General features: G+C 31.8%; 1 protein-coding gene across 2 annotated transcripts in view; it reads left to right on the top strand.

Moving 5' to 3' along the window:
* The window catches only part of LOC106099277, a 20,193-nt gene extending 10,977 nt beyond the window's left edge, over positions 1 to 9,216 (top strand). The window contains exon 8 of one of the 2 annotated variants that reach the window (XM_013277771.1): positions 8,736 to 9,216. In XM_013277771.1, coding sequence (XP_013133225.1) covers positions 8,736 to 8,874 — 139 coding nt within the window. In that variant the 3' untranslated portion in view covers positions 8,875 to 9,216. Of the gene's footprint in view, positions 1 to 609; positions 5,370 to 8,735 lie in introns of those variants that run through there. The other variant, XM_013277772.1, reaches the window with a different exon arrangement.
* The last annotated feature ends 3,931 nt before the right edge of the window (positions 9,217 to 13,147 follow it).

Below are 13,147 nucleotides of genomic sequence, written 5' to 3'. Positions count from 1 at the left end.
CGCGTAGAGAAATACGCCGAGAAGAAAAACGCCCCCGTATGAACAGCTTCATACAATCCCATACGTTCTATTTTGACACATAGTTACCGCCAAGCGTTTTCGCGTCCGTGCGAACGCTCGCTAAACAATAAAATAATTTTATGTTGATGAAATCGCACGGGAACAGCTAGTAAAATATAAAACTTAAAAATACAAGGAATGGATCTACAACTTATTTACGGATTAAGTATACTTAATAACTACAAGCTTTTAATTACCATACAAGGTATGTAGCCCTGCATATGTTTAGGAGAAATCTTGCAAGTTGAATCGACCTATAATTACTTAAATTGTCAATTAGACAAAGCGTCTTTATTTATTCGTCTTTTGATCTTCATTACATAATCCGAGGTGAAGATAAAAAACCCGTGGGTACAAGAACAATTGTAACTTCGCATATCTCCGTGCGAGCGAGACGCATATTATTGTGATGGGTGCGATAGAGATGGGTAATAACTAATAACAAGTAAATGTACGAAAATCTTCGTGGTCCGTGCCGGTCTATAGATCACATTTTAAGCTTGCCTGCTAATGTTACACTGACGCTTATTTAGCGCATTTTATTTTCAGCTTTAGTGAGCGAAATCCCGGCTTGCTCATGGCTAAAGTTTATGCGAATCATGGAATGACCCATGAAATTGCCTAGCATTCGGCCATGGCAGAAAGACTTAGAATGCAGTCCCATCTCGTTACATATCAAGTTACCAATTACTATTGGTATTCATATGTCGGTATGCAACCGGTTGTAAACCCTTTCGTACAACCGCAACCTCTTGTCCCTGTTATAGTGCCGACAAATGTATTCTATTACTCTTATCAATATTATCAATACTACCAGTATAATGGGAATGTACAACAAAGGAACAACGAGTAAACTTCATTCATGTATATACAAACTGTACCATCAAATGTAATATTAATTTTAAGCCTATGCAATTGTCTAAGGTGTTTGGAAGTAAAGACTGCGGTGTGTGTTACCTGATTGGCTTTAAATCGTTCATTTTCTAAAAATTTACGAAAAAAATAATTAAAAGGGTGTGTGATACTTGTCGAATTTACGCGCTAATGCGCTATTTTTCGTTATTTTTATTTCTAAATTGCGAAGACTTGGTCTTCTTGTGAGAGATGTGAAAAGTTACTATCAGAATTCCTTTGTACCAAATTGCTTAACTTCTTGCCGTATGCTATTGTGCGATTTAACGCATTTCTTAACATAAACTAACCACAGACTTTATACACATAGACAAACCAAAGATTTTTAAATATCCAAAACTAACTGTAAATATTTTGCTATAAAGGAATCCTGATATTAACGCGACGAATGTGAGACTGACTTGCATAGGTGTTAAATTGTACATACATTATAATAATGTATTCCTACTTTGTAATATACAAGATCCGTAAACGCACGAAATTATTGATAAATATGTTCAAGGGAAACATCAAATATTGGTTGGTAATACTCGCCACGAATCTCTTATTACTCAAAGTAACACTCTCGCGTATGAATGTAAAATTCAGGCCCATTCACACTTAAGTGCAAGCCAACAGCGATTGGGGGTTTATGTATATTTTTAGTATAAATCGTGCGAGTTGTATCCAACTATGCATAACCACTACTCTGACTAAATATTTAATTGCTAGTTGCTATTCAAATTAGTAATAATAATAATAATAAACATACAAAAAATCGTTAAAGACTTCAACTAATCAAAGTATCAATGGACCCTTAGCTCCAATGTGAACTTTTATGAGTGAACCGGCAGACGACAGAACTAAAGTTTCTGTGAATTCACAACACTTATTTATGACTACCTAAAAAGCAAGACAAACCGTGGCGGGTATTATACTAAATTATTTCTTTTTACTTTTAATTTCAATTTCATAAAGTTTTTCTAAAATTATTTACATTACATTTATTGTAATTTGCCGGGAGTTTTTTAAAAATGATCTGGCGACTTTTGCTCAAATTTTATAAGACCTTATTTTCTCTCTAACTCATTTGTTAATATTATTTAGAATAATTTTTAATGTAGGTTGTTTAGTTAAGATGGACTACATATTCACTAATCCGACAATAACAACTAACTTTTATGTACATATGTTGATTTATCACATTAATCTATTTACCCTTGTAAAAATAACAGGGTGTCGTGTTTTCTAAACCCGAATTAGAACGCACAATACTATTAGATATGTTACATTTTTTATTTCGGTTAAATAGTGAAACTTGGATTGTATATTATAGTGCTATCAACTATAAATATAAGGAATTTTTATGGTATTGGATTATGCCTACTTGTGCTGTAAAGAACAGGTAAAGCAACAAATATCTTTGTATTTCTTATAATGTGTGTGACACATTATGATATTTTGAGGTTATCTGTCATATCTCAATGTATTAACCACAACTTACCTAAATCAAGAAGTCTATTACTTTGATTTTCATTAGTTTTATCATTTTAAAAAGATAATTATAATAAAAACTACAGTATTTTTTTATATATATGTTTTCTTAATATGTACTATACTAGGTGGGTCTAAAAATTCCTTTGTCACTTTAACCATTCCGACAATATCTCGAATAATCTTCGAGGTTGCTCTTGCCATAGATAAAAGATATTTATAAGTGAAACAACCGAAATCGGAGTATGCGTGATAGAGCCAAGTTTCACTGTTTGAATGTTGTTTTAGTTGATGTTTTGTTAAAATGTTTATAATTTTTGTTCGTTGGCATAAAACCCTGAAAGTCGTGTTCTATATTTGTTATTATTTCAGTTACATATTAGGTTACCGTGTAAATAATCTAAGGATATCGTTTGTATACAATACGTGCGAATAAACGCAAGTTTTTTTTATAATAACATTAAGAGCCTGTCCCACCAAATTGTTAATTGTCTGATAACAATTCAATATGTAAAATATGTGATGGAAATATCGGATTTTGATCCCTTATCTGACAGTGACGTCATTTTCAAGCTATCTGTGACTCCTATCAGTGGTGGGACAGGCTCTTATAGTTTAAATCCGGATTCAGAGCCGAGTGAATATGTTTTAAAAATATATTTTTGTACTATGTTCCTTATATTTTTTTTACTTACTATAAGAATGTTTGGATTATTTTAAAATTTGATAGATTCCTATTTGATAGTTTATAACTTTCCATAGTAATGCATGAAATGTGCCAATGCCTGCATGACGTTTTTACCGATTGAGACGTTACGTTATTCCGTTTCTATAGCACGTGTTACACCAATTGTAACATCGATCACGGTTGATTGGAGTTTGTACAGAATAAGTACAGTTTTGAGAAATTATAAAACTTAAATTGAGAATTTAAGACGCGCCTGTAGTTGTATTGAAGTGATGACCTTCAGTGATTTAAATAAAGACATAGCTTAGTCTGCCAACAAACTTAATAAAGTCCAGTAATTTATGTACAGTATGTATGTTTGACCCCTTAATGCAACTCGATGTGGACTTACATTGACGTCATATACGTTTTACTTATAATTGTGGAGATTGAAAGATTCCATAATTTGAAAATCAGTAATTTCTCATAAATAACTGTACATAAATTTCAATTGCAACCAAAGAAATCAAGATTTAAAATACGTAATTTGCTCCTACCCTCGAATCAGATATTGTTGTCACAAGAATGATACCAAATTCTATATATCAGATACTTGATGACGTCACGTGGGTTTTCCTTCGCCAAGTACAAGTGAACACCCACAATAATTGGCGCAATTTTTTAATTAGTAGTTGTTGCTGTAGTATTTAGTAAATGTTCAATAGTAGCGTAGAAAATTAGATTGATGTGCCATAGGAATAGTTTTAACCAGTAATTATTTTTTGTTGTATTCGTATAATTTGATTTTCGTTAATTTATTTTACACAGTTTTTTTCCGATAGGTATACTAGCTTTTGTTAAGATATGATTTTTGTACATATACAATTGAAGAAAATGAGCACCAGCCATTTAAAAAGGTACAGTACAAATAGTAATTGAAGTTTAGCTAAATTTATAAAAAAGAAATACATAAATACAATTCTTTTAGAAATATTTCTGACAGTTTTCTGTACTTCAAAAATGTCCAAAACATTTCAGAACATACAATTTACACTTTTTAGGTAAATATTTTTTTAATCTTAAACAGAATGAAAATATTAAGTACAATTATTTTGGTACATTTTTTCATAATATTAGTCAATAAATGTCATAGAATAGAAATTGCTTAAATATGTGTCGTAATATCGATGTTAAATGTATTTCCACTTTGAAATAATTGATAGATAACGGGCCTGAGCTAAAAAGACATTCTTCAGCTGATTCAAATGACCATTCAATGTTCAAAGGTTTCGATTGTCAAAGCTCTTGATATCCCTATTTCTCTATGAGAAAACAACATGTGTCACGAACGTCTATAAAATGGATAGGCATTTTGGTGCTGTTGGTTTCGATTGGTAGCTGTGGTGAGGATTTGAACTAGTAATAGAGATAAACTGTCAGTATAGTTAACAAACGCGTTTAAGTCGGAACGTAACAAAATACGTCGTTTCCAAGCATTCGCCTGTCCATTTAGAGATCAGTGGCGTTAAAACAAGAGTTATAGCATTCGAAACCACAGATTATAAATACAAGCATAACAGCCCGAACGCATGTTCCACTTATTAAATATTTTTTGGACTCTCTTGATGTTTTAGTGGTAGTAGTAAACTTATCTCGGTGTAACTTAATGTTAGTATAAACTTGGTAACGCAGTAAGGTTTATTTTTATTGAAGTTTAATTTGCATATAATATGGAAGACATATTGGTCTTATGCGACTTTTTTTTTTGCAAAATGCAAATATTCCATCTTAGGGTAAACTCAATTCCAGATTAGCCATGATTTTTAAAAGACAAAGATGGTAATGGGTCTACTAGATTTCGAATTCAAAAATCCCGATATTAAGCAAAGGATTCGGGATGTTCAGTTTTTTTGCAATTACTGAATAGTGTGATCCGCCTGTTACTTAGCAACTTCTCTAAAGAAGTTTCTTCTATTTTCTTTTGTAAATAATCGTATTTATAATCCTAAGTTACTTGGAACTTTTGAGTTCCATCTTACTTTGTAAAACTTATTTATATTAAAACTTAAAAAACTATCTATTCTTTTCGACTTTAAGCCAACTTCTAAAGTTAAATTGAATATACTTTTTATACGAATATTTAGTAAGTTAACCTTTTTTGTAAGCTGCAAACATTTTCCTTTCTGCTTGTTCCGTCCGACAATGCATAGCATTATCACTCAACACCGTTCAATAAAAGTATCTCCGATTAATTTTATTATATTGTTTTTTTTAATATTGATATTGGTATTTTTCACATTTAGGCCTAATTAAAATTGAACTATTAAAACCGAATATCCCTTTGGTTCCCAATTTGAGAGGCGGAAAAAAAAGACCGCTGAAGACTGAAGGCTTTTACTGCGTTTCAAAATTGTCAAATTAAGACAGTTACGAAATTAATCTTTCGTCAAACTTACTTTAAAGATACCTTTTTGATAAATACCAACAACACTGGTCTGCAAAAATATTACTCCCTTAAGTTTTGATGCTTAAAGATTTTACATTAGGTGTTCCTAAATTAAAATAAAACATGCAAATAAAATAGCACGTAGAATTTATAATATATTTAGAATTACTATAGATAGTAAATACTAAAAAAAAGGTTCTTTTAAGTAATTAAAACATCCAGTAAAATGTACAGAAATAAAGAAAGGAATGAAAAATAATAAAAACTGTGTTAGCGTTACATCGAGGACAATACTAAAACCGTTTTATACATGTACAGACTATTTCATAACATTTGGGAAAAACATGATAAAAAATTATAAAAAAACTTGAACAAATTACAAAAAATTACAAAAATTGAAACTTGATTTTTTTCTAGTTACAGAAATAGATTCAGGGTAATCAAATCTTCATATTTCGTAAAGGGGGGATATTGTTGCAGGCCAGTGATATAGACAATCCCGCCTCTGTAAATAAATTGTAATATTTAACAATCAAATAAATAAGGTTCTTTCAACATTAATATACGTAATGTATATTTCAGAATATAAATATTTTTTTAAAGTTTTATTCATAATTTAGGAGGATATTCATGGATAACGCAAAATTTGTTTTCTTTAAGTAAAGTCCGCCTAAACTATTTTTCAAGCTCCTGTCGCGATTGTATGAAGGTTTTGACCAATTTTTACATTGACATAAATCTAGTAAGATTTAGGAGCTTTAAAAACACAAGGTAAAATTAAATTAATTATAAATAATATGAAAAAAAAAACACCTTACCCCGTTTATTTAAAAAGAAAAAAAACACGAATTTTTAAACAATTGTAATCGATCGTTTTTTCATCTTATTAAAATAAGGAATTAGTTCTATATTTCACATATTTCAATTCTATGTAATACGTCAATTAAACAATTTTCGATTTTAAGCAGCTTATTTTTTTATTACGAAGTTCAGATTATTTACATCTCTAAACAACTTTAAAATCAACATTTTAAAGTTGTAACTGGTTTATCCTAAAATTCCATCAAAACTATCGCTTGCGTTAATTGCCACGTTTTAAATATATATTCTTAAATACACTACAACCAAAAAATACACATACACATGGGTATGCTTTCTTTATTTAGCATGTTTAAAATAATTCCGCTTTTTAATATTAAAAAACCATTAAAAGACTTTTGTAGAAACCCTTTTAAATGCTGCAATTGAGGCGTTTTCATGCCTAATATTGGTCTATTTATATTAAGACATCGCTTCATATAGATGTTCTTGCACTTTGTTAGTAAGGATCGATGTGATATACGGCTTAAGTAGTTAGTGCTTTATGTGTGAACGCTTCAATAACAATTATAGATTTTCATCAAATAATACGTCACTTAGCCATTTTAAGTCTTAAATTACTTACGTGTTACGTTTTATCTTATATACCTTATACGGTTTTGTTTTCGTAAGAAAAATGTCGTTATTCTAAGAAATTAGTCGTTTAAGTTGTATCGAAAAGATTTCAACGCTCATTTATTTAGGATGTGTTTATGTTTATTAAATTTTCTACAGATGTATTGTTTTGCAGAATAACAACCACGTGTGTGACGTTGGTAAAAAAGAAGGTATTCAATTTAGTTGTGAACCTCAGTATTATTTGATTACGGGTACAATGTAATTCCCTTTTTCTATTACTTATTCCATTTATTGTTTAACTTACACAGGGTCTTTATTTAAATCCTATAAATCTTCACTTTATACAATTTTCTAACAATATTGATGTTTAGAGTTAACAGTAGAGTCAATTTGAAGACAAATAAAATATCGATGTGCTAAGTATATTTTTTACAACCCCTATTTCTTCGAACATGTAACAGCGTCGGTGGACAGTAAGTATTTATTTTTGTTTCGTCAATACTAATATTGTAAAGAGAAAATATTTTTATTTTTGTATGTATTGCAGTAAGTAAAAAACTGCTGGGCCGATTTCAAAAATTCCTTTACCATTAAGAAGCTACGTTATCACTGATTAACATGTTATATTTTTCATTAATAATTTAAGTAATGATTGATTGAAATGAAAAAACTTACGAAACGCCATAGCTTTTTCGTTATAGTAAAGTGGAAGGACAAGTATAAACAAAGAAAACCTTGTTCGTCAAATCTTGAACAATTTTAAATTGCCTTAAGAATGATTAAGAAGAATGAAGAGCTTTGAAAGTGTACAAAACATTGATTACAGTACCCGGCCAGTAGGTGATTCTTCTAAGTAAAGATTTTTAAGAGACAATGCGGCGCCTATTTTATATTATTAGCAAAATTTTGTTTAGACATTACTCCATTTCGACTTTTGAAAAAACACCGAAATTGTTACTGCCGCTGTAAATGGTGGTCTGGGTTAAATGGCCGAGCTAGCCAATTGCAATTTATTTCTTGTCCTTTGTAAATTCAGTATAGAATCGTGTTAGTGTTACCTAAATAATATTTGACCAACCAAATGAACTACCTGTAATTATATTTTCTTTAGTTATTTAATGTAAGTCTTTAACTAAAGTGTATTCGCTATACAGGAGTAAAAGGGTACAAAACAAGAAAAATTGATTGCATAATATTTTTTTATGATAATTCGTATTAAAATATTTGCAGGTTTGTTGTTACTATAATCGCCAATAAATTGATATCCAGATGGTCATTGTGAGACTACAGCATTGTCTACTTTTAAAATTTGCAATTCGATTATCTATTGATATGATTATCTAACATAAAACTTGAGTAACTACAATATGCAATAGCATGAGCTTTGTTGTCTAAAGGCTTTGTATGAATTTTCCATTGCGAGAATCTAGCTGCTTATCGCAGCCACAGAGCATAGGAAACTGATGCTTGCTTAGAGCTTGTATCACGGGCTTTCCAGGATTACCTACATTACTGCATCTAACGAGCCGCGACATATGATAATGCCTTTGGGCCTCTTGCAAATCTGCTCTCTACACCTGTGAACAAAACCGAATAACCGTAAAAGTTTAACCTAAAATGTATTGTAAGTATCACCTTACATCATAATTCTTACTTTATAAAGGAAAGTTGTTGACTGAAGGTAAGTGAGTACTTAGTACTTTTAATTGTAATTTAAAGCAAAGATTGTATTTGTTACAGATTATTCGACAGCTGTTATTTTAAATTGACCGGTTCCAGTATCTTTGAAACACTATCTACGATTACAAATGGCCTCCGTATAGTAGTAAGAGATGTTATGCTTGAATTTGCATATCATACTCTTACCTTTTTATTTTAAAATAAACACATGAAAAATACAATATTTCTACGATTCTTTGTGGAGGAGTAAGAGATGGTAAAAGAGAGAAAGAAAACGGAGGAGAATTTCTATTAACATGACATTATAGCTCGTGTTAATTTTTGTTAAAAGAGAACAATAAATATGCGAAAATATTAACCTCATATTGACCTATTGAATAGTATGACTTTAAATTGAAGCCAATATCGTAAGTCCTAACGAACATAAGTAATGGGTTTTATGTCAGAGATAATAAAATTGGAACCTAAAAAACGAGTTTGCATTAAACGTTGAAACATTCAAAACCAGTTTTAAAATCGCTACTTGTAATGATATGTGTTTACACGAATAAACGATTTAAAAGGTCTTTGTTAATCATAATTTTATTCATATTTCCGATATAACCTAGCCTTCCCTTATCTCGCATCCCGCTATGTCAAGCTACTGTCATCATCATCCTCATTTACCAGTTTGTAAGTTTATATTGTCGAAAGCCTGGTATCAGTTGTGTGCGTCTTGTACGTTGTTGCTAGTCTTGCAACCGTAGAAACACAGCTGGCAAACATAATGATGTACAATTACGGTTTAATTGTCCTAAACAATAACAAGAAAGTAGTCTTTGAGGCGTCAAATTAACTAACTTCACTGATTTTAAATCTCCTTAAACCTTTTTAGCAGGAAATATTCTCGGTCCTCCACTGCAATCATATTTCTCTTCCAGTACTTGACTTTTTATTATCTACAGTAATACTCTTGATCTTGATTACTCATACGACCTTTCTATTAAACTACATGAAATAGATTTAGTGTAAAAAAGTATTCTGACCTGGAATTTAATTTTGAAATTCCACCGCCACGCTCTACAACACTTCATATATTTTAAAACAATTCAAATTATTTTACTGACGCATGACTAATTAATTAGTTAGGTGTTGATTTAATATAATAATGCTTATAACTTTAAGAAGTTGTTTACAGCGGTACTGAATTTATTTTTGTTTGTCTAAGATCTGTTAATGTTTTAAATTTAACCGTTCTAAGAATTGCAATAGCAATTGAAAACTGTGATGTGAGGTTAGAAGGCAAACAATCCTTTTGATTCTGATTATCTTATTACGACTATCCAAAATGCGGATGTTTTGATCAACTTTCCGAGATGAATACTTTTTACACTTAGCAGGGAATTCCTTGGAGCCGTGAATCATGTACATTGTACACAGTCTCATTAATGTAATTATCTCATTAAGAAAGGCCACCGTGTGGTTACAGTTACTTTTGTGGTATCAGGTGAATACGAATGCCATAATAGGAGATGAATAAAGTTTACACGGACGTATTCTATGCATTTCTTTTATTGTAGTCTTTGTTGATATTTGAGCATATGATGAACTTGACATGATTTTGAAGATTTTGTGTGTAAATATTGTATGCAAGTCACGATCTTAGAAGTTTCTGTGTTTGTTCAAATATGTCATGGTGATCGCCTTTGCCATACAAAGGCGTAATAGTGTACTTGTATGTTTTTGGGCACCATGTCGTCACTATGAAGAGAAGTTTTGTAGTGCAAGATCTGTCTAAAAGTCTTTAAATTACACAATACGCAAATTGTCCGTTAAGGTTTAAGTGCAAATTTATTTATGTAACGGTAATGAGTTTTTAAACCTTTAACATGGCATACATTTAGGGAATTTAAATTTTTGTTTAGAATCATTACTTTCTAGTCGACGTTAACTAGGAATGTTTAAGCGTAGGCGTGAAATATTCAATTTAGAAACATTGTTCTAAACCCAGTCTTGCGAAACTACACGACCTTATGGAGTGAGTAATTTTGCACGGTCTGCACAATTATTTACCCTTTATACGAAATTTTATGTTAGTTCTCCACCCTACGATTGTTGCATTTACAGGCTTGATGAATTAGATGGAATAAACATAGATACTACTTTACTCGCTAATGTTTAATTCGACATGAAATTTACCCGAAATAATTTTTTGAGGTTATCATTTTTGTTCGTTTTTAAACTCTTCAAATGTTATAACCTTATAAGATGTCAATATACCTGTACTCAGCTGATGCTGCCTCCGGCTTGTCACTGGAGTCCGCGCCAGTTCTTAGCCTCTCCGTAACTTTAAACAGCGATGTGTTGTGTGTTTTTGGTAAACTCTAGAAAAAACATTAGCCTATCTGTTTAACAAGAAAATATCGCGATTTCTTTAAATATCTCTGACAGGTGAGTTACATTTGACTCGTGTTCAGCTGTGGTATATTCAAAAAAGTAAATACGTAATACACGAGGTCTTTTTCTCACGTGTAAATACGTCGCCTTCACACCTGTTGCAAAAACGAATAAAGTAATCATTTAAAGGTAATATTGTAACAGCTTTCAATGTCCTTCAAGCGACCACTTATGTTTTGTAATTATTAATCCTTGTAATAGCGAGTTACATTAACATCAAGACATTAAAATTACACAAATTTGGAACATAACGCGACAAAATACACCAAAAAGTATGTTGGGAGGTATGTAGGTTAAGGGAGGTAAATAACAAAAAGTTATCAACAACTACGGGTAAATAACAGTTCTATACTTATGTACTTATGTAGCTGTAAGTATTTCGAGAAATCAAAAATATGCCATTCAAGCTTTCGCCCTCGATTCCAAATTTAAAGAAAAAAAAAAACAAAACAGAACTAAGTACCCTACGTGTTATTACAGACTATCCTATACATCTATGCCGAATTTCATCGAGATCCGTTCATCTGTTAAGGCTACATACGAACAAACATCTATCCATCCATCTAAACTTTCGCATTTATAATATTCGTAAGATTAGTAAAATATCTTTTCTCTCAACTGAGCTGATATAGATTCATGTGGGTAGTTAGTACCTAGAGCGTCGGTGGCTCAGTTGTTAAGTGTTTGATAAGACCGGGTTATAATCTATATGTCCAGGTTTGATCCCTGCCATGGGCCAATGTGTTTAGATTGTCGAATTTAATATGTGAATTTATCCGATTATGCGGAAAAAGAGACCAACGTGATGCGATCTGCTCATATCGGTGCAGAAATTCAAAGATGAAGTCAAACAACCTGTCCACCCATAACATAAGGTAGTACATAGTACCTTAGTGGGGGCGTTCAGTGCGCTATAATGATGGTAACTCAGTACCATAAGTACCACCGTACTACAAGACTTGCTTTGATACTACGTTAATTTTATCATGTGTTTTGATTCATACCTTGCGCCCACAACCTATGTCTTATAATTTTGTTAGTGCGGAACTTTAATGCTTTAAGCTTACAAACTTGTTGTACTTGTTGTTAAAAACATTTCCTTTTTTATATTCTGACAGATGTGCGTCAAACCGGTAGAGCCTCGAATTATAGTCGAAATCACAGTTAAAATTATTCATACCAGTTTGACATTAAAAAAAGTTCGGTTCCCAGTTACGATATTTGTTTATATCTAAAGGAAGGGATTAATTAAACTTTAAGGGATCATCGGACATGAACATCCTACCGTTCACGTGCTGTTGATTAATGGGTATAAATACCTAGGAATAATGTATGTTTTTAGTACATAACAATTAATTACTGACGTTTATATTCTCACAGTTTTTTTTATTTGTGTTTATGGTTATTTAGTTACTACGAATTTACATCATATTATTTCATATCAACAAAATTAGAGTGTAATTTGCATCGTGTTTTATTACCTAGGCTATATTAAGCACTCCACTTTTACTTGTTGAATAACAGCACTGACATTTCAACCACCCTGTTGACTTTAATGGCAAAGAAATAAGTCTTTAACCGGACAATCTCAAGGTCCGTGCGCTCGCCACTAACTCTTCGTACTAACAAACGGAACAATATGAAATCGAAAGGCTATCACTGACTCACGAACGTATGCTTTGTGGGCAAAGCTCGCTCGCCTTGGCAATGAAAGTGAAACGGACGTCGTGGTCTGCAGACGTATAAAAACCGGAGCACACGTTTCCAAATTATTCAGTTGCCACCATCAAACACCACCAACATGTTCGCTAAGGTGTGTTAAGTGAATTATGTTTCTTACATAATTAAAAATACGAAATATAACATATATATCAAAGTTTTGGATTGAATCAGCATTACTAGGCGAAATTTTTAACAAAAATATTAATTTCCAGGTCATTGTCGCTTTGTGCGCTATAAGCGCGGTTCGCGCTAGCGGACTGTTGGGAGTTGCCCCCGCGGCGTATAGCAGCCATGCGATTGCTGCACCCGCCGTT

Source organism: Papilio polytes, unplaced genomic scaffold (assembly GCF_000836215.1).
Source record: "Papilio polytes unplaced genomic scaffold, Ppol_1.0 DF824135.1, whole genome shotgun sequence".
NCBI lineage: Eukaryota > Metazoa > Arthropoda > Insecta > Lepidoptera > Papilionidae > Papilio > Papilio polytes.
The sequence above is the reverse complement of the archived record's forward strand: the minus strand, read 5'-3'. Positions and strand labels throughout refer to the sequence as shown.